The following is a 22520-nucleotide window of genomic DNA, read 5'->3' on the forward strand; positions in this document are numbered from 1 at the left end:
GCTTAAAGTTGTCTAAAAATCAGGGTTCTCTAAAGCATTGCAACTTAAAATTGAGGCACCCTGTAGCAGGGCGGTGACTCACCAGCATGGCACCTCCTGCTGGTCATCCAGGGAATTAGCTTTTCCAGTCTCTGGAGCACCCTCTGTAGGCCAATGTCCCGCTGGCCCCATGTCCCTCCCAGACCCTAGTGCCCCTTTACCTTGGGTGCTGCCCCCAAGCAGTACCCCCACAGATCTGGGTCTCCCCTCCCCAGTGAACCCCCAAACCTCTATCCCCACCTCACCTCAGTCTATGGCTACTGCCAGTCAGCATCTAGCCCCCATTCACTGCAGCAGACTGCAGTATACAAGCCATTCATCGTTGGCAAAAGGGGGTTTGGCCTGCAGCCTCTGCAACCCCAGTACCTAGTTTGGCCTTGCACAGAGCCTGCAGTCTGGGGAGTTGCTAGCTGGGAGCTCCTCTCACCTTTCCCCAGCCCTGCTCTGTTGCCTGCACCCATGGCTCCCAGACAGCTAGGTCCTTCTCCCTCAGAAGCTGGAGGGAGAGTGTCTAGCTCCTGGCTCATAGCCCTTTTATCAGGTCCAGCTGAGGTCTGATTGGGGTGTGGCCCAGCAGAGCCATCAGGCTGCAGTTTGGGCCCAGTTCTGCCCAGCTCTGAATGGCAGGTCTGAGGGTCATCTGCTTTCCTAACATGTTGTCTTCAAATACTGTGACTGGTGTAAGGGTTTGTTGAAAAACCTCTTACCCTGCCTTTTCCCTGAGGGATGCTTTATATTGAAACCAGCCTGGAACTGGGATTCACATTCTGCAGCCAGGAGACAGAGCTGTCTCATTTGTGTCCATTATACAAGATCATTGTGTGGTGTGACTGAGTAAATGCTGCTGTGACTGTGACCTCTGTAGAACAGAGGTTCTGGAGCAAAGCCTAAAAGAGCATTTGTAGTTCTGTTACCAAAGGTGACAGCAGTCACAAAATACTAACATTTAAACTCTGCTTGCCAGGAAACAGAGAAGATCATCGCTGAGCTGAACGAGACCTGGGAAGAAAAGTTGCGGAGGACAGAAGCAATCCGCATGGAGAGGTGAGTGTACAGCAGCGATGTTTGCAGGACTTATTCACTCAGTGCCCAGTTCACTTTATGCCACCTTTGTGCCTCCCCTCTGTGGGGGCTGGCTGGGGTCAGTTCATCTGCCTGTGCTGGTTGTAGCAGCATCAGCAGCCAGGAAGAGCCAGGATAGTAAGAGCATTGGGTCGTGCCCCAGTTTCGTCAATAGCATGGCTGGCACTCCTCCTCTACCAGTGACTCCTGTAGGGGGCTTTGCATAGAGCCAGGTATGCTGACACGACACATGCCTGTGATGTGTTCGGTCAGAGACCCCCCTTGGGACTGTCAGCTGACATGCTGAGATTACCTCTGAGCCCATTTTCCCTGCCAGTTTGGGACTCCAGAACCCTGCCTTGTTAAGCCAGATACGCTAGCTTGCTGCAACACAGACCCAGGTCTGGTCCACACCCCCAAAGCTGCAGGCTTTAACCAAAAACTGCTCAGCAGGTCACCTATCTCCAGCACCCAGACACCCAGTTCCCAATGGGATCCAAACCACAAATAAATCCATTTTATTCTGTATGAAGCTTATACAGGGTAAACCCATGAATTGTCCACCCTCTATAACACTCATAGAATCATAGCATATTAAGGTTGGAAGGGACCTCAGGAGGTCATCTACTCCGACCCCCTGCTCAAAGCAGGATCAATCCCCAACTAAATCATCCCAGCCAGAGCTTTGTCAAGCCTGACCTTAAAAATATCTAAGGAAGGAGATTCCACCACCTCCCTAGGTAACTCATTCCAGTGTTTCACCACCCTCCTAGTGAAAAAGTTTTTCCTAATATCCAACCTAAACTTCCCCCACTGCAACTTGAGACCATTAGTCCTTGTTCTGTCATCAGCTACCATTGAGAACAGTCTAGATCCATCCTCTTTGGAACCCCCTTTCAGGTAGTTGAAAGCAGCTATCAAATCCCCCCTCATTCTTCTCTTCCACAGACTAAACAATCCCAGTTCCCTCAGCCTCTCCTCATAAGTCATGTGTTCCAGTCCCCTAATCATTTTTGTTGCCCTCCGCTGGACTCTTTCCAGTTTTTCCACATCCTTCTTGTAGTGTGGGGCCCAAAACTGGACACAGTACTCCAGATGAGGCCCCACCAATGTCGAATAGAGGGGAATGATCATGTCCCTCGATCTGCTGGCAATGCCCCTACATATACATCCCAAAATGCTATTGGCCTTCTTGGCAACAAGGGCACACTGTTGACTCATATCCAGCTTCTTGTCCACTGTAACCCCTAGGTCCTTTTCTGCAGAACTGCTGCCTAGCCATTCGGTTCCTAGTCTGTAGCGGTGCATGGGATTCTTCTGTCCTAAGTGCAGGACTTTGCACTTGTCCTTGTTGAACCTCATCAGATTTCTTTTGGCCCAATCGTCTAATTTGTCTAGGTCCCTCTGTATCCTATCCCTACCCTCCAGCGTATGTACCTCTCCTCCCAGTTTAGTGTCATCTGCAAACTTGCTGAGGGTGCAATCCACACCATCCTCCAGATCATTAATGAAGATATTGAACAAAACCGGCCTGAGGACTGACCCTTGGGGCACTCCACTTGATACCGGCTGCCAACTAGACATGGAGCTATTGATCACTACTCATTGAGCCCGACAATCTAGCCAACTTTCTATCCACCTTATAGTCCATTCATCCAGCCCATACTTCTTTAACTTTCTGGCCAGAATACTGTGGGAGACCGTGTCAAAAACTTTGCTAAAGTCAAGGAACAACTCGTCCACCGCTTTCCCCTCATCCACAGAGCCAGTTATCTCGTCATAGAAGGCAATTAGATTAGTCAGGCATGACTTGCCCTTGGTGAATCCATGCTGACTGTTCCTGATCACTTTCCTCTCCTCTAAGTGCTTCAGAATTGATTCCTTGATGACCTGCTCCATGATTTTTCCAGGGACTGAGGTGAGGCTGACTGGCCTATAGTTCCCAGAATCCTCCTTCTTCCCTTTTTTAAAGAGATAGAGAGATATGCACAGCTGTTTGCTCCCACAGGTATTAATCACTTACTCTGGCTTAATTAATAAGCAAAAGTTTTCACCTAAGATGTCTGCTGAAACTAACAAGGATTGTACCGGGGAAAGGATTGGACCCAGACTAGGAAGCAGTCTAGTCTGTGAAAGAAGCTTATTGGAACATCTCTGAGGGTGAGATTTTACCTGTAATCAATAAAATCAATTAAGTATAAAAAGTAGGATTTAAGTGATTTCAAGAAATGATAAAACAAAGTAAGTCTCCAAGCAAAATAAAGCAAAAACACGCAAGTCTAAGCCTAATACATTAAGAGACTGATTATGGGGAAAATCTCACCCTCAGAGATGTTCCAATAAGCTTCTTTCACAGACTAGACTCCTTCCTAGTCTGGGCCCAATCCTTTCCCTGGTACAGTCTTTGTTAGTTTCTGTAGACATCTTAGCTGAAAACTAGGGTTTTTTTCATGACTGGCAGCCCCTTTTGTTCTGTTCGCCCCATTTTATAACTTTGGCACAAGGCAGGAATATTTTGTCTCTCTGGGTCCCCACCCCTCCTTCTAAATGGAAAAGCACCAGGTTTAAGATGGATTCCAGTATCAGGTGACATGTTCACATGTCCTGTGAGACCCTCGCCTCCATTCTTCCAGGGCGGGCCCACATGCACTCAGGAAGGTTTGCAAGTAAACATACCACTTACAACCAATTGTCCTAGTCAATGGGAGCCATCAAGCTTCCAAACCACCATTAATGGCCCACACTTTGCATAATTACAGTAGGACCTCAGAGTTATACTTCATATTCCTAGTTTCAGATACCAGAATGATACATTCATACAAATAGGATGAACACACTCAGTAGATTATAAGCTTTGTAATTATATCTTACAAGAGATCTTTTGCATAAAGCATATTCCAGTTACATTATATTCACACTAATAAGCATATTTCCATAAAACATTATGGAGTGCATTGTCACAATGCCCATAGCCCCTTTTCCGGAGGCAGTCAGAGGTGAGGGGACAGGTGCATTTTAGAAATGAATGAGATGAGAGAAAGAGAAGATAATGTCTCCGTACAACCATTTCAATACAGTGATCAGCCCTCCAAAAGGAAGAGGTGGATGGTCTTGTTGGTAAGGCACCAAATCAGTCTACAAGCTTTCTTCATGACCTCCTATAAAACATTTAATCTCTCTCTGCCTTGATTTCCCTCATCTGTAACACGGAGCTAATAGTACTATCCTGCTTCACAGCTGAGTCTTACTTCATTAACATTTATAAGACACTTTGAGATCCTCAAATAGCTGGCACTAGCTAAATATTATAAATGGAATGTCTGCCTTAATTTAGAGGGCTTCAAGGAAATGGAATTACTGAAATCATTAATATTCTTTATTGATGTAATTGTTTAATTGAACTCTCATGATGGGGGTCATTTTCCTAAGCACTGTACAAATATCTAACAAAGCCCATAGCTAGTCTGTGTAAACATATGTTCCTCTCATGGTTACCCTCCTCCATCTTTGCCCTCCTCCTTCCACTTGATTCGCCTTGTTTCCAATTGAACTGTGAGCGCTTTGAGGCAGGGTCTGTGTCTGTGCAGCCCTTAGCACAGTGGGATCCTGATCTCAGTTGGTTTCTCTAGGGGCTGCTCTGATGCAAAAAACTAACAACACAGGTTGTTTTGACAGACTTTTGCTTTTGCTGTTGCTCAGGGAAGCTTTGCTGGCAGAAATGGGCGTGGCCATGAGAGAAGATGGAGGCACGCTGGGTGTTTTCTCTCCAAAAAAGGTAGGTGGGATTTCTTTAATCTCTTCCATCAGACCAATCAGATCCTTCTAAAAATATACCTACTGCCCGGCAGCAGCACTTGGAAAATACCTCCCTGCTAAATTCCTATTAGTCCAACTCATTTCTGATTAGCACCGAGACATGTGAACTGACCCGTCTAGCTCAGTGGGTATTGACTTTGAAACATAAAAATGATGCGTTAAACATCAACCCTGTTCACTGTTTCACTGCTGATTGTTTTAATAGAAACATCCAGCTAATTTTCCCTTCCCTTTCCCAGATTGTGTTATAGTTCTTTTGGCATCCAGCCATTAAGGCCATGAGACAGTGTGCCTCAGTTTCCCCATTCACACACAGCAAACCAGGTTTTTTATGGTTTCTCTGCTGTGATAAGCTTTAAATCCGTTTACAGGTATTAATTGAAAAGTAGCATTATCATAAGGTTTAACATCCGTGTCAAAATTCTTATCCCCAAAACTTAACATTAATACCAAAATTTTTATCTCAGATGTGCGTTTCTAAGTGTCTTTATGATAGCACGTCCTCTGTTCAGATAGTGTAGTTTGAGGTTAGTTTGTTCATTACCCATAGTGTCCTTTGACTCTGTCCCATGTAATCAGTCACTGGCTTTTCCTTCCCTCCAGTGTTCCCCTCTGTGTGGGCTCTTAATTTAATCATGTTTCTGGAATTTTGGTGCCTAGGGTCTGGCAAGATAGGTGTTCAGGGGGATCCTGCACATTGGCTGGCCCTTTGGGGAGCCGTCTCCCAACCCCAGGACTGTAGATATGCAGAAAATCCAGCTCCCCTTTTGGGGTTACCCTCTGTTTCCCCCCTCCCTGCAGCACTGAGTCCCTCCCTGCCCCCTAGAGGGCTTTGATCTGTGCTCTCTGGGCTAGGTGTGTTTACCCTTTGATCAGATTCACTTTTTCCCAGCAGCTTTCCCATAACTGCTCTCTGTCTCATCAGCCTGGGGGAAAACACCTCCTTCTCTGTCAGTTGGATCATTCGCATTCTGGCAAACTACCACCTGGCAATTTTCTGGTCCCAACTCCTCTGTTATCACACACATTGGAGCTGCATCTTGATTTAGAGACACAGTTACTTTCCAAAAACTTATCAGAAATAGCATCCTGAAAAACTGGGATCTGGATTGGGGTACCTTTCACCACCCCTTTCTGTGAGACGTCAGCTGTGTGACTGCTCCCCTCCAGGAGGTCAGTTACACAGTTGCTTCTCAAAACCTGGGTCACAGGTGGAGTGACTGGGTGCACAGATGCTGACCCAGCCATCCTCCTAATGTCCTGGGCATCCTGCCCCAAGTGACTAGTGAAGAGACATTCCTGTACCCCCACTATTCCTTTCCCAGTTTTCTCCTCTGGGCCCCTTCCTAAGACACATTTCTCTGTGCCCCTAGGAAGGGTTCTATCTCTTGTTCAGCTGCAGAACTCTGCCAGCTAACAACTGGGACAGTTTCCTTAATCCCTGACAACACCTCTCCTGCCCCTGTGCTTGAGGGCATGTTGCCTTCTGCTGGAAAGGAGCTAGTCTCAGCCCCTCCCATACTTGGAAGCACACTGCCTCCCATACTTGGAAGTCACAGGATTCCTCACCAACCTCGGTGGTTTCTTGGATTCCCTGCCCCTTCTCTGGGCTCTCCTCTGGGACACATTTGTCTATGCTCCCTAGAGCGGGTTTGTCTCTGGTTCAGCTGCGACCTGCTGGCAGCTAGCAACTTGGACAGCTCTCTCCATGGCAGGCATTATACTCCCATCCCTTCCTGATGTGGTGTTGCCTCCAGCTGCGGTGCAGGAGTTGGTCTCAACCACCCTCCCACCTGGAAGGATGTGGCTTCTCCCTGCTGCAGAAGAATCAAGGAGACTCTCTCCCATTCTCTCAGCAGTTCCTGAGACCTTACCCTTTCCTTCGGGGATCTCAGCATAAAACTCCCTCCTGCGGCAGGCAAATACTTTAACCTGAGCTACACGGAAAAAATCATTACCAAGGAGCAGATTGACTAGGAGGTGTTCTATTACCCCCACAGTCAAAACACTTTCCAAACTTTCCCAAACCACATGGTAATCAAGGAATATGCTTTCGTCCACCCCCACAATCTCTGCCATTTGGCCAGGTAGCACACTGGCCTTTAGGACCACACTCTGCTTAACCAGAGAGATCTGGGCCCCTGTATCCCTCTACCCCAAGTACTCCTTGCCATTCATTTGGACAGCCTTAATATGCTCGATATCTGGTTCTGCAGAGGCTAACCTCACAAAACCAATATGATAGATTTCAATTGCTTGGGGGAGTTTCTGTGTTGAGGACAGCAGAACTAACATGAGCTATTGGTTGCCTGCTTCCTCTTAGCACAGGATGCGTATTCCTCAGGTGATCAGTGGAATTACACTGATAGCACCTTTTGGGCTCTTCTGCTTTCACAGGAGATTTGGGATGAGGGTTGGAGGAATGTTTTGGGGTAAGAGAATGTTTAGACTCCCAACCCCCTTCTCTCTTCCCAGGGGCAAAATGGGATCCTCCCTTCCCACCAGTTTTAACCCCCCTTTTCTGTGGCCTGCCCTCAGTTGATGCCTGATGCTGTTAGAAGGCACCAGCTAAAAAAGCCACAGACTTTACATCTTTGTCCCATAGACACTGCTTTACATCAGCCTTACATATGCTTAGGAAATGCTCCTGAACAAGAAGATCAACATTCCCTCAAAACTTACCACCTCTTTACCCCTCACCCATTTTCCCAACAAATCTTTCATTTTGTTTACATATTTCCCATTATTCATGCCAATATCCCTCTTAAGATTCCTAAATGTAACTCTATATGTTTCAGGGGTAATCTGAAAACTTCGCAAAACAGTATCTTTAAATTTACAATAGTCTAAAGCATCTTCAATAGGCATTCCATTGAATTAAGATTCAACTTGATAAGTTTATGGAGGAGAAGGTATGATGGGATAACATGATTTTGGCAATTAATTGATCTTTAACTATTCATGGTAAATAGGCCCAATGGCCTGTGATGGAATGTTAGATGGGGTGGGATCTGAGTTACTACAGAGAATTCTTTCCTGGGTATCTGGCTGATGAATCTTGCCCAGCCAGATTGCCATATTTGGGGTCGGGAAGGAATTTTCCTCCAAGGCAGATTGGAAGAGGCCCTGGGGGGTTTTCACCTTCCTCTGCAGCATGGGGCACAGATTACTTGCTGGAGGATTCTCTTCACCTTGAAGTCTTTAAACCATGAGTTGAGGACTTCAGTAGCTCAAACAAAGGTGAGAGGTTTATTGCAGGAGTGGGTGAGTGAGATTCGGTGGCCTGCATTGTGCAGGAGGTCAGACTAGATGATCATAATGGTCCCTTCTGACCTTAATATCTATAAATATATGAATACATTTCAAGCTTTTCCATTTAATTTTGCAGTTAGGATAGGAACTCTCTTATCATCAGGACAGAAGTGTTCCCATTTGTGGATTTTTGGAGTGATGGGAGTCATTGGGGTCGGAGGGTTCTAGTTCTGCTTCTCTAGCAGGTCCAGTTGGTGTTTTCACTCTCTTTCTCTTTTTTCTCTCTCTCTCTGTTTTTCTTCCACGGCCCTTCTGTGTGCAGCCTCCTCCCTGGCTGCCTCTGTCTCCATAGTTTCCCTGGTCGCAGCTGCTTCTTTGAGCCTCATTTCTGCCTGCCACATATGATACTTGTGGTCCTTTTCCTTCTCTGCAGCTTCCAGTCTGTCCAGCTCTACTTTTTGTAGCTGTCTTACTGGTAGTCATTTTTCTGCTTTCTTGTGCTTATTTCCCTCATCCAAAATAAACAAACAGAAAATAACAAAATTGTGACCTCCTCCTGACCGTTGTTAGCCACTACACTTAAGACTCACTTAAAATCACAAATATCAGTTCTTAAAGTGTGAACTCCACTTGGAGTAACAAGCTGTACAAACACCTACTTGCTGTGCCACTGTGACTTTCCCCTGGTGTTATCTGTTGGGTCACTCCAGTCCTCGATTGGGAGCCAGTCTTACCCTGCTCTGCTGTGAGAACCCCCACTCCTGGACTGTTCACGCACAGTCTCTGGCATGTAAGCTGCTCCTTGGATTGAGGAACCGAATGATACTAGCCAATATCTCTGGTCCCAGACACAACCCTAGGAACCTCCTTCTTGCAGTGTTCAGTTATGCCCGCTGGACACTGCAAGATTATATGAGTTCGTCTATTTAACAAAGAAATTGATATGCACCAGGCTTGTTATCCCAAGGGGAATCTCTGACATGCTTTAAATCAAATACACTTCTTCAGGTAGAATAAACAAACAGATTTATTAACTACAAAGATAGATTTTAAGTGATTATAAGTCAAAGCATAACAAGTCAGATTTGGTGAAATGAAATAAAAGCAAAATGCATCCTAAACTGATTTTAACACTTTCAGTGCCCTTACAAACTTAGATGCTTCTCACCACAGGCTGACTGGTTGCCCTTCAGCCAGGCTTCAGTCGCTTGGTGGTGATGTCTGTAGATGGAGGTGGAAGAGAGAGGATGCATGACTCTCCCTTTTATCATGTCCTTTCTTCCCTCTTGGTTTTGCCCCCCTCTTCAGAGTGAGGTGAGCATTACCTCATCACAGTCCCAAACTGACCAAAGGAAGGGGGTGACTCACTCGAGAGTCCAACAGATCCTTTGTTGTTGCCTTGCCCAGTGTTCTTTGTTCCTGTGAGGCTGGGCTGGGTTTGTCCCATACATGCCCTGATGAGGTGTGAACTGTCCCTCTGCTCCTGGAGAGTTTTTGCCTGGGCTTGCTTTAAGCCTTGAGGACACATTTTCAGCCTCATAACTATATACATGAAATTACAACCTGTAACATTACTATAATAACGAATTACTATAACATTACCATAACAACAATGCTCAGTACATCATGAGCCTTCCAAAGACACATGACATGATAAACTGTGCATTAGATACCACACAATCATATTATAAGGATGAATATGAGATGCTGCGTGTTCCTCCAAGGTACAGAATGTCACACCTATCTCCTGTAGTGTTCAGAGGGTAAATACACGAGCAGTGGTAAGGTGCTTAGATGCTATAATAAAGAGGTCATATAAGTATCATTAATAGATAGATACCCAGGAAACAGGTGTCTAATTAACACATAACTAGATGGGTAGAGAGAGAAAGTAAGGCCTTTTGCAAAAGTGGATCCCCATAACGAAGCACTTAACTCCATATTTGGGCACCTGGATAAATCAGAAAGTGCTGTGCACCCTGCAACACCTGTTGAGGTGTGGGGTAGTTAATCAGAGCTCAGCACTTTGAAAATCAAGCCACTTATTCAGGTGCCCAATAGCGCATGAGGAGGTGAATTTTATGCAGGCGTTATGGAGATTCTTGTCTACAGACACTTGTGCAATATCCTAACAAAAACCACCTTAGCAGTCCTCCCCAAGTGAGAGCTGATGTCCCAGGGCGAAGCAAAGGGTTAGCTTAGCACAGGCTGCAAAGCAGGAAGATCTAGATGAGAAAGTGAGAGGAAGAAGCAGAAAAAACCAGCTCAATGAGGGGGAGGAGGAAAGAAGCGACTGCATCATCTGTTGTGACCAGGCTTTAGTAAATTGGGTGGAGGATGCAGAGGAGACATTTTGACTACTCCCAATTGTCAGATAGACTCAGTAACTAATTCTTTCTCCTTGTGCATCTGCGGGCTCTCTTCCTGAGAGGCAGGGACTGAGGGGCTAGGAACCCAGCTCAGGAATCACCTAATCCTATAAAGCAGGAATTGCTTAAGGTCTGTGATCTTCATCTTTTAATAAATAACTCCTTCCACTCCTCAGTGTGTTGACTGTTTGCCCTTACATGAGGGACAGTTTCTGATTCTCTTTGCATACCATGTAGACTGGTTTTATGGTTGTGATTTTAGAGGATCTCCCACAAGGGATCAATCAGGTGTAAGATTATAACAATGTGAGCTTGCTCCCAAAAGTGCTCTGCTTCTGGCAGCTAAAATTCCAGCACTGAGTGCTTCCTCCTAGCAGCACGGCTGCTCCTTGGCCATTTGGGGGTGCGTTAGTTGTGCCATGGGAGGACTTGGCTGGCTGTAATTGAATAAAGAAGCTACCAGGTGCTGGTGAATTCAGGAATCTCAGCTCCAGCTCAAAGGATGTATAGGCCCTTCTGTGTTACAGTAGTATGTCCATGCCCCTTGGCTCACACGACCCACTTGACTTTTACTCAAATGCAGGGTGGTATTAGAAAGCTGAGGCAAATTTCTTTACATTTTCCAAGCCAGTTAGAGAAGCAACATCAATGCTGAACAGACCTGATTTCCCCAACCCCCATGTGGCGCCATCACTGGCACCTGTGCAAAGTGGGTGTGAATGGACCCTGCTGTGAATGGAAAGCCTGATATGCCCCCTTGGCATGAAAGTAAATGGCCTGGTCAGATGCAGGGCACAGGGGAACCAGGCCCCAGCTCTGCTGTTCCGGCTTCTGTTTTGATTTTTAATCAGCTTGTGTGGCACTGTTCAGGGAGGCAGGAACTGTCAAAGAAGTTAGAAGCCCAGTAAATGTCAATGGGAGTTGGGTACCTGACTCTCTTTAGCCACCTTTGAAAATCCCTATGTGACGTTCCCCTCTGGTGTTATCTGAATTGGTGATCTGTTAGGGCACTCCAATTCTTGACTCTGGGAGCCAGCCTTACCCTGCTCTGCTGTGAGAACCCCCACTCCTGGGCTGTTCACACACAGCCTCTGGCATGTAAGCTGCTCCCAGCTACTTGCAACCGAATGAGACTAGCCAATGTCTTTGGTCCCAGACTAAACCCTAGGAACCTCCATCTTGCAGTGTCCAGTTTTGCCCACTGGACACTGCAAGCTTTTATGAGTTCGTCAATTTAACAAAGAAATTGGTATGTACCAGGCTTGTTATCCTAAGGAGAGTCTCTGACACGCTTCAAACCAAACACACTTTTTCAGGTAGAATAAACAAACAGATTTATTAACTATAAAGATAGATTTTAAGTGACTATAAGTCAAAGAATAACCAGTCAGATTTGGTGAAATTAAATAAAAGCAAAACACATTCTAAGCTGATCTTAACACTTTCAATGTCCTTACAAACTTAGAGCATGTCTACACAGGCAAAGTTACAGCACCAGCAGTTACAACACCGCTCAGAGAGCGCTGAAGGAAAACTGCTGTTGTGTGTTCACACTGACAGCTGCCTCCGCAATAGCATGTTCACACTTGCGGCGCTATTCAGAGAGGTGCACTCTGGGCAGCTCTCCCACAGAGCACCTCTTTCTCTTCTGCTACTAAGACTTGTGGGAAGGCGGAAGAGGTCGCGGGGCATCCTGGGTCCTGACCCAATGCCCTGTGACACATTGCTTTGCATACCAGCAATCCCTGTGCTTCCATCTGCATTTGGCACCATCTTTCAATGGTTTGTATACTGCGCGCCCTGCCTCTTTCTGGCTGCAGGAATGGATCCTGAGCTGTTGACAAGAATGCTGTTCGGACTGACCAACACGTCACAAGTGGCAGTGGAGTTATCCTTAAACTACAAAGGCAAGAGGAGTGCAACATTGATCTCGCCATGCGAAGTAGCTACGACACAAGATTTCTTGTGGCATTCACTATGGTGCTGACCACTGTGGAACACCGCTTTTGGGATCGGGAAACAAGCACTGAGATCACATTGTGATGCACGTCTGGGATGACAAGCAGTGGCTGCAGAACTTTTGCATGAGGAAAGCCACATTCATGGGACTGTGTGAAGAGCTTGCACCAGCCCTGTGGTGCAAGGACACAAGAATGAGAGCTGCCCTGCCATTGGAGAAGCGCTTGGTGATTGCACTGTGGAAGCTGGCTACTCCAGACTCCTACTGATGGGTCACTAACCAGTTCGGAGTGGGAAAGTCGAGCATTGGACTCGTGTTGATGGAAGTGTGCAGGGCCATTAATCGCATCCAGCTCCGAAAGACCATGACTCTGGGCAACATGCGTGAGATTGTGGATGGCTTTGCACAAATGGGCTTCCCTAACTGCAGAGGCGTGATAGATGGCACACACATTCCAATTCTGGCACCAGACCACCTAGCCAACGAGTACATTAATCACAAGATGTATTTCTCAGTGGTTCTCCAGGCGCTTGTGGATCACCGTAAGCGTTTCACAGACATTAACACAGGCTGGTCCGGAAAAGTGCATGATGCACGCATCTTTCATAACACTGGCCTGTTCAAGAATCTGCAAGCAGGGACTTTCTTCCCAGACCAGAAGATCACCATGGGGGAAGTTGAAATGCCCACTGTGATCCTGGGAGACTCCACCTACCGCTTAATACCGTGGCTCATGAAGCTATACACGGGGCAACTTGACAGCAGCAAGGAGCAGTTCAACAACAGGCTGAGCAAAATGCAGAATGACCGGAGTGTGCATTCGGCCATTTAAAAGCCTGCTGGCGATGCCCGTATGGGAAACTGGACATGGCCGATGATAATATTCCTATGCTTATAGCCGCATGCTGTGCACACCATAATATTTGTGAAGGGAAGGGTGAAAGGTTCACTCAGGGCTGGACAGCAGAGACTCAGCACCTGGAGGCTGAGTTTGAACAGCCAGAGACCAGGGCTATTAGAGGGGCACAGCGTGGGGCCATAAGGATCAGGGATGCTTTGAGGCAGCAATTTGAAGCTGAAAGCCATTAATATTTGTTGCTGTGCTCAGGATTGCAATGCTTGTAATGCTACGAGGTGATTGTTGCACATGATGCAAGAAGGGGCCTTAACATAGCTGTACATATGTTGCCTTGCAGTGCTCTTTTTGCTTTCACTTAATAGAATAAAGATTGCTTTCAAACAAACACAATTATTTTATTGAAAGACAACAACCAGAGGAGAGAGTCAAATGAAAAAATTAATCAGCAGGTAGGGGGATGGGGGGGAGGGAATGGGGGAATGGAAGATTTCAAGAGGAGGAGGGGTCCCGGGACAGCTATAGATTTATGTGTGTCTAGGGATCATACCCAACCTTCTCCTTTGGAGTACGATGCAGCGGGTGCTGTACTTCAGCAGGGCCAAACTACAGATGGATGGGTGTTGAGTGCAGTAGGCATTGGGAGTGAGGAGGGAGGAGTGGAATACTGCGGGTAGAGAGTAGAGCCAGGAGGTTGATAAGAGTATATTGGCGGGCGGAGCATGGGAAAGTTTTTTGCGACAGCGGCTGCAGGGGAGAGCAGGTGCAGAGCTGCTTGGTTTGAAGAGCTAGTATCTCCCTGGAGCATGTCCACTTGGTGCTCCATAACTGTTAAGAGCCGCTCCGTGGCTTCTTTCTGGTGTGCCGCGTTTGCCTTTTGTTCCCTCTTCTTGCTGTCCCGCCACTCCTTCAGTTCCTTTTTCTCGGCGGCGGACTGTATCATAACCTCATACATAAAGTCCTCCTTAGTCCTTCTTAGCTGCTTTCGAATTCTTCACAACCATTCTGCCGCCAATAAGGGAGGCTGGCCTCCCACGGTCATCTCTGTGAAGTTCAAATGCAACCTTTTACAGAAGCAGTATTGTTTGCAACACAGACAACACTTTTTCAGTGCTTTAAAACACAGCTGACGCTAACTGGCTGACTCCAGGCAAGCACACACAAGCCACAAGACCTCCAAAATGGTGAGTAGCCACAGGGGCAAAGTAAATCACTGTTCCCAGAACCTGCTGTACACTAGGCACATGGCTCTTGGGCACTTGGGGAGAGCCAGCACTGTGGCGGGAGGGGAGGGGGGCTGATAATCATTCCTGTCCCCACACTTTCCACAGAAGATTATCATTTTGGAAGATATCTCACTGTTGAGGGTGAGCAGGGCATCAAGGAAGGGTGTTCTCCAGGCTTGCAGCTTCCAACCTGGTCCCTATGCAGCTAGCCTGTGTGCAGCTATGGTCTCCCCCATCCGCTCCCCATGACGGCACAGTGGTGGGGGAAAGTTACTGTTGATGGGGCAAGAAACAAAGCAGCTCTGCCGAGGAACCAGCGGGAGCGGATTGCCCAGTATCTCCACAAGAGTTTCCTGGAGATCTCTGAGGGAGATTCCCATGAAGTGAGGGAGTGTATCAACAGCCGCTCAAACTAGGCATGATGTGGGAGACAAGCCTGCTTTCTGCAGCTTCCTGCCCCCAACAACTCTCTTCCGCAATTTCCAAAACCAGATCCACTTACCAGGGCCTCCTCTCCTGTTTCTGCTTCGCCAATATCCGTCTGCTGTGACTGGTGTGACAGGGTCGGGCCAGAGGGCTACAGGACAGTAATAGAAGGCAGATATATTAGCCCCAGGTTAAGTAGGTCCCTTTTCCGTGGGTAAGGGAACAGAGAAGGTTCCAGAACAATCAGGAACCTTCTGGAGACAATTAAGACAGACAGGCTGATTAGAACACCTGCAGCCAATCAAGAAGCTGCTAGAATCAATTAAGGCAGGCTAATCAGGGCACCTGAGTTTAAAAAGGAGTTCACTTCAGTTTATGGTGCGCGTGTAAGGAGCTGGGAGCAAGAGGCACTAGGAACTGAGAGTGAGAACGTATACTGTTGGATGACTGAGGAGTACAGGCATTATCAGTCACCAGGAGGAAGGTCCTATGGTGAGAATAAAGAAGGTGTTGGGAGGAGGCCATGTGGAAGTAGCCCAGGGAGTTGTAGCTGTCGCACAGCTGTTCCAGGAGGCACTCTAGACAGCTGCATTCCACAGGGCCCTGGGCTGGAACCCGGAGTAGAGGGCGGGCCCGGGTTCCCCCCAAACCTCCCAACTCCTGATCAGACACAGAAGGAGTCGACCTGGACTGTGGGTTCAGAAAAACGGCCAAGCTGAGGGCTGCCATGAAGCTGCAAGGTGAACAAATCCGCCAATAAGCGCAAGACCCACCAAGGTAGAGGAGGAACTTTGTCACACTGGCTAGACTCCTCCGGGGTAAAAAAGAGCTCCTGACTGCATGCATCTCTGGCCTCCGAGTCATCCTCTGCCTCTGGTTCCCCCTGCCCCTCTTCATCCAAAATTACCTCCTCCTGGCTCGGTCCACTCTCGACTGGCAATGAAGCCAATGAAGTATCCACAGGGGACTTCACAGTGGAGGTGGGATCACCACCGAGTATCGCGTCCAGCTCTTTGTAGAACAGGCAGCTTGTGGGCACAGCACCAGAGCAGCGGTTTGCCTCCCGCGCCTTGTGGTAGGCATTCCACAGCTCCTTCACTTTGACCCTGCACTGCAATGTGTCCTCATCATGGCCCTTTTCTATCATGCATCTAGACATGTGTCCATAGGTATCTGCACTGCCTCCTCTCCCCAAATACCGATGAGGTCCAGTAGCTTGGCATTGCTCTAAGCAGGGGATTACCTGGTGCGTGGAGCAGGCATGGCCACCTGGAAAGATGCACTGAGACCACTGCATGCATCACAGAGCAAACAGGAAAGGGACTTTCAAATTTGCAAAGGAATGTATGGGGTGGGGCTGACGGTTGGTCACCTGAGGGCAGGGCAGTAGAGTTCAAACCGATGGCCAGAGAGGTGAGAACAGGCATTTGTGGGACACCTCCCGGAGGGCAATCACAGCGCTGTAATTGACCAGGGGGGTCTACACTGGCACCGCAGTGCTGTAGCCCCAGTGCAGAAAGCTCTACGCCTCCCCTCAAGGTGGTTTTTTTAGAGCGCTGCAACTGTGCAGTTTCTGCGCACTAAGTGGCTTGGCAGTGTGTGCACCTCGGGAGTTACAGTGCTCAAAGCTGTTTTACTGCGCACAAACTTGCCAGTGTAGACAAGCCTTTAGATGCTTCTCTCCTCAGTCTGGCTGGGTGCTCTTCAGCACCTTTGATCAGCGCTTCAGTCGCTTGGTGTGGTCTCCGTAGATGTAGGTGGAAGAGAGAGAGGAAGAGCATGGCAAATGTCTTTCCTTTTTATCATATCCTTTCTTCCCTATTGGCTTAGTGCTGCCTTCAGAGTCAGGCATTGCAATGCCAAACTGATCAAAGGAAAGGAGGTGACTCCCTTGAGAGTCGAACAGATTCTTTTGTTGCTGTCTAGGTCAGCGTCCTTTGTTCCTGTGAGGCTGGGCTGGGTTTGTTCCATACACGTCCTGATGAGGTGTGAACTGCCTCTCAGCTCTTGTAGAGTTTTTGCATGGGCTTATTTTAAGCCACCAGGATACATTTTCAGCCTCATAACTATATACATGAAATTATAACCTATAACATAACTATAACGACTACTATAACATCACTATAACAACCATACTCGTGCATCATGAGCCTTCCAAAGACACCCAACATGACAAACTTTGTATTGGATACCACACAGTCATTTTACACAGATTGTTGCTTTTTACACAGATTGCTGGTTGTTCCCCTGAGGTACAGAGTGTCACACCCTACCCCAAATATTCTCTCCTGGAATTATGCTGGGGCAGGAGTGGAGGCTCCGTGCAGTGGAGCAGCCTGTCAGGTGGCCGTGTTTTTGAGGGTGGGGCTGTCCTGTGACATGGCTTGGTGTCTGGCACGGTTACTGAGAATGCCTTTGACCCGTTGTCTCTTTCCCTCCTAGACGCCTCACCTGGTCAATCTGAATGAGGACCCCCTGATGTCTGAATGCCTTCTGTACTACATTAAGGATGGGATAACCAGGTGAGAGCATAACCGCCACAGAATCATGTAGCACCAGTGTGTCTGCTGAAATGAACAGCATTGGACTCTGGTTGTCTGAGTGCAGGGCAGGCCCAGGGCATGGGATCCCCCTCTCCTCCTCATTCACTGCTGAACCAGGTGTCGGTGCTCTGTTGCTATCAAACTCAGGTCACTAGTGACAAAGAGACCTGAAACTATGGAGGAATTGCAGCCCTGCCCTCTGCGTAGTCCCTGGGTCAGGCTGGACTTCCCAGAGAGGTGAACTGAAGGGGAATCTAATTGATGTGTTCCCATGGACTTAATGTGCTGTCCCGTGAAGGGGAGCTGGGCAGCGCTATCCTTGTGGAAGAATGTCCCATCCTGGGGATGGGCGAGGGCTGTCGTCTGCAGAAGCCCTGGCCCTACACTACCGGGTGGGCAGGGAGAGAGAGCAGATGCATATTCTAATTCCACCACTTGGAAGGGATGCATTAGCTGGTGTATACTGGCATGTGAAAAGTCACATTTCCCCATGACAGCTTCCAACTAAGATGTTTGCCTTGCTGCCCACTGAGGGTCTCCTGAGACCAGATCCAAAGCCCATTAAAATAGATGGAATGACCAGTGGGCTTTGGATCAGGCCCTTCAAGTGCGCTGCTGTAAACGGTCTGAAATCTGGTGTATTATTGCCAGGGAACCCTACTAAGTCTGTGTCTCCCCGCAGGGTCGGCCGAGAGGACGCGGAGAGGAGGCAGGACATCGTGCTGAGTGGACACTTCATTAAGGAAGAGCACTGCATTTTCCGCAGCCACACCAAGGCCGGTGGCGAAGGTACCCTCAGACAGACAGCCTCACACGTCCACACTCTGTGCTTTCACCCCAGTTCAGTCACATACCTGGCTACCTGCAGCTCCTTCTTAGTGTTTGCAGTCAGGGCACCCGAGCTCCTACTTACATCCAGGAGGACTGGGGCACTAATGCCTGTCAAGAGGCATGGAGGAGGGCACCTTCTCTCTACCTACTTGTCAAGGTGGGGTGTGTGGGAGTGCAGCCTTGACAGGATGTGCTGTGATATCACCGCCTGTCTCCTGGGTTGGGTCATTCCCATTTCCTTCCTTGCACTCGTTGAAGCACAGTCAGACCAATCTCCTGGCTGTGCCATCTTCCCCGGTCACACCCCTTGAAAGGCAGCTAGCAGTGCAGAGCATTGGCAGGACACTGTTGCCTTCCATAGCCATGCCACTGGCAGAAGTGAAGGGAAGCATCTCCAGGGAATTGCAGCTGATATGCTAATAGAGGCCATTCTGTAAGGCAAATCAGGAAGTAGAGAAGATGGGTGTGAAAGAAAAGAGTGAGCTATGAAGGCTGATTCCCTTGCCGAAGACATTCTGTGTTATCTGAGGTCATCCCTCCTGCAGAATGGGCAGTTATTGTTAATGAGGCTTGCTCACAGGATGTGGGGGGTAAATCTCTGGGATTGATTTGCGGAAAGGCCAGAGACTCAGGCTCTGTTTTTTTCTTAATCCCGCCACAGTCTTTCAGAATGCGCTTTGTAGCTTCGATGGGAGCATGGTCTAACCCCTAGAATCAGTGATACACGTCACTGGCCAAGCAGAGTGAGGCCAAGCACTTAGCTCAGTGGCATTTTGCTGTTTGCAGTCTTGGGATGCACAGGGAAACATTTTGTTCATTTTGGTGACTGGCGACCAGACCTGATTTCCGCCTTGTGCCCATTTGAAACTTAGGCAGTGGAGAGGTGGTGACATCAGAGGTAGCACAGCCAGTCATAACTTTGTCCCTCTAGTTCATTTGCATACTTCAATCCCATGTGTTGAAATGAGTCAGCAAGTGAAAGTGCAGGTCAGGATTCTGCTCTGCTTTGTCAGAGATGGGGGCTGGGGGCTCAGGACTGGAATAGTGGGGACTGCTTCAGGACAGGAGCTGTGTTGGTTGAGTAGGAGTGAGGCTGGAGATTTGAACTGTGGCTCCCGCTACACTATGGCTGGCCAGGGGTGCAGGAACAATTGGTGTAGTGAGGATGCTGACAGTCATTGAACCAAACTGTAATATAATGGAAACCACTTCAAGACGGGGGGTGCGGTGCACCCCCACCATGTTCCCTCTAATTTTTTCTATCCATGGGCAAAATGAATTTTGTTATGTGCACCATATTGAGGTAATGTGGGGATGTGCGCCAGCAGTAGAAACAAAAAACCTAGATATTTATAAAAAGAAAAGGAGTACTTGTGGCACCTTAGTGACTAACCAATTTATTTGAGCATAAGCTTTCGTGAGCTACAGCTCACTTCATCGGATGCATACTGTGGAAAGTGTAGAAGATCTTTTTATATACACACAAAGCATGAAAAAATACCTCCTCCCACCCCACTCTCCTGCTGGTAATAGCTTATCTAAAGTGATCACTCTCCTTACAATGTGTATGATAATCAAGTTGGGCCATTTCCAGCACAAATCCAGGTTTTCTCACCCCTCCCCACCCCCCCACACAAACCCACTCTCCTGCTGGTAATAGCTTATCTAAAGTGACCACTCTCCTTACAATGTGTATGATAATCAAGGTGGGCCATTTCCAGCACAAATCCAGGGTTTAACAAGAATGTCTGAGGGGGGGTGGGAGTAGGAAAAAACAAGGGGAAATAGGTTACCTTGCATAATGACTTGGCCACTCCCAGTCTCTATTCAAGCCTAAGTTAATTGTATCCAATTTGCAAATGAATTCCAATTCAACAGTCTCTGGCTGGAGTCTGGATTTGAAGGTTTTTTGTTGTAATATCGCAACTTTCATGTTTGTAATCGCGTGACCAGAGAGATTGAAGTGTTCTCTGGCTGGTTTATGAATGTTATAATTCTTGACATCTGATTTGTGTCCATTTATTCTTGTATGTAGAGACTGTCCAGTTTGACCAATGTACATGGCAGAGGGGCATTGCTGGCACATGATGGCATATATCACATTGGTGGATGTGCAGGTGAATGAGCCTCTGATAGTGTGGCTGATGTTATTAGGCCCTGTGATGGTGTCCCCTGAATAGATATGTGGGCACAGTTGGCAACGGGCTTTGTTGCAAGGATAGGTTCCTGGGTTAGTGGTTCTGTTGTGTGGTATGTGGTTGCTGGTGAGTATTTGCTTCAGGTTTGGGGGCTGTCTGTAGGCAAGAACTGGCCTGTCTCCCAAGATTTGTGAGAACACCCCTCCAACGCATTATTAAGGATCTACAACCTATCCTGAAGGATGACCCAACACTCTCACAAATCTTGGGAGACAGGCCAGTCCTTGCCTGAAACTGTTGAATTGGAATTCATTTGCAAATTGGATACAATTAACTTAGGCTTGAATAACTTAGGCTGCACAGCCTCAAGGACTCGCGAGCTACGCTTAAGTCGCTGGGTATGCACACCCCGGCGACCCAGAGGAAGCCCCTTTAGCCACAGCCTCCCCCTCAACGCCAGTACCAGCCTCGCCATAGGTATGAGCCTTACCGTAGGCGAGGCAGGGATCACAGGCGACGGCGCAACAACAATAATGCACCGGCCCAGAAACAAGGCCAGCACAAACCCCAGCCGGGCAGTATGCCAGACTTTTGAAGGTGCGCTCGAAGACAGCGAACCATAGAAGTCACCGGAACCGTCCCTTTGTTTCCTGAACTGCCTGCCCTGTTTCTCCCGTGCGTGGTCCACCATTACCTCAGACCTTTGGGTCTTACGCACGGTGCAGAACAGGTACTCACTGCAGTTTGCCTCCCTCTCCCCCCCACCCCTCTTTCCTGTCCCTCTTCAGGGACCCCTCTCACCAGCATCTCCTAGAGAAGGAAGTCCGCTTGCTGCTAGAGACAGGGGTGGTAGAGGCGGTGCCGCACAGCCTAAGGGGGAAAGAGTTCTACTCCCGGTACTTCCTCATCCCCAAGGCCAAAAGGGGCCTTTGTCCCATTTTAGTCCTGCACGGGCTCAACAAGTTCCGGGTCAAGGCCCGGTTCTGCATGGTCTCTCTGGGCACCATCATCCCTTCCCTGGATCTGGGGGACTGGTTCGCTGCCCTCGACATGAAGGACATGGACTTCCATATCACCATCCACCCAGCACGTCGGAGGTTCCTACGCTTCACCTTGGGCCAAGAACATTACCAGTTTGCAGTTCTCCTGTTTGGTTAGGCCGCAGCCCCAGGGGTATTCACGAAGTGCATGGCGGTGGTGGCAGCCTTCTTACGGAGGCAGAGAATCCGCGTGTACCCATACCTAGACGACTGGCTCCTGGCGGGCCGATCTGAGGCAGAAGTGTGGGGCCATGTGGCAGATTGTTCCGCGAGCTGGGGCTCCTGGTCAATGTCCCCAAGTCCATGCTCGTACCCACGCAGAGAGTGGAATTCATAGGGGCGGTCCTGGAAGCAGTGGAGGCCAGAACAAGCTTTCCAGTATCCTAATTCCAGGCTATCCAGCAAGCTGTGGCCTCCCTGCACCAGTTTCCAATGACAACGGCCAGGTGCTGCCTGCGGCTGCTGGGCCACATGGCAGCATGCACACACATGGTCAGGCATGCCAGACTGAGACTCAGGACTCTGCAGGCGTGGCTTGCTCGTGTGTACCGCCCAGGCAGGGACCCCTGGACTTGGTAGTGACAGCCCCAAGGGACGTGCTGGACTCCCTGCTGTGGTGGCAGTCCCAGCCTGTGGTTTGCGAAGGCATCCCCTTTGCCGCCCCACAACTGGACCTGACGGTGGTGACGGACGCATCAGAACACAGATGGAGGGCTCACCTGGGGGACCTCAGGACTCAGGGCTTGTGGTCTGGAGCAGAGCGGTCGCTCCATATCAATGTGAAGGAGCTCAGGGCGGTTCGTCTCTCCGCCAGACCTTTCACGCCACTCTGAGTGGTCACTACTGCCATGTTTTATATAAACAGACAGGGCGGGGCTCGTTCCTCGCCACTCTGTCACGAGGCTCTCCTCCTCTAGGACTTTTGCATAGCCCATGCAATTCATCTCGAGGCGTCCTATCTC

At 48.5% G+C, this 22520-nt stretch overlaps 1 protein-coding gene across 16 annotated transcripts in view; it reads left to right on the forward strand.

The window, feature by feature from the left end:
• Positions 1 to 22520, forward strand: part of KIF1A (kinesin family member 1A) — a 222334-nt gene that overhangs the window by 104685 nt on the left and 95129 nt on the right. For all 16 annotated transcript variants that reach the window (XM_073360490.1, XM_073360493.1, XM_073360491.1 and 13 more), the window contains 4 exons: positions 1004 to 1083; positions 4801 to 4876; positions 17449 to 17528; positions 18232 to 18338. In XM_073360490.1, the coding sequence (XP_073216591.1) occupies positions 1004 to 1083; positions 4801 to 4876; positions 17449 to 17528; positions 18232 to 18338 (343 nt within the window). The remainder of the gene's footprint in view (positions 1 to 1003; positions 1084 to 4800; positions 4877 to 17448; positions 17529 to 18231; positions 18339 to 22520) is intronic.

Source organism: Lepidochelys kempii, chromosome 9 (genome assembly GCF_965140265.1).
Source record: "Lepidochelys kempii isolate rLepKem1 chromosome 9, rLepKem1.hap2, whole genome shotgun sequence".
NCBI lineage: Eukaryota > Metazoa > Chordata > Testudines > Cheloniidae > Lepidochelys > Lepidochelys kempii.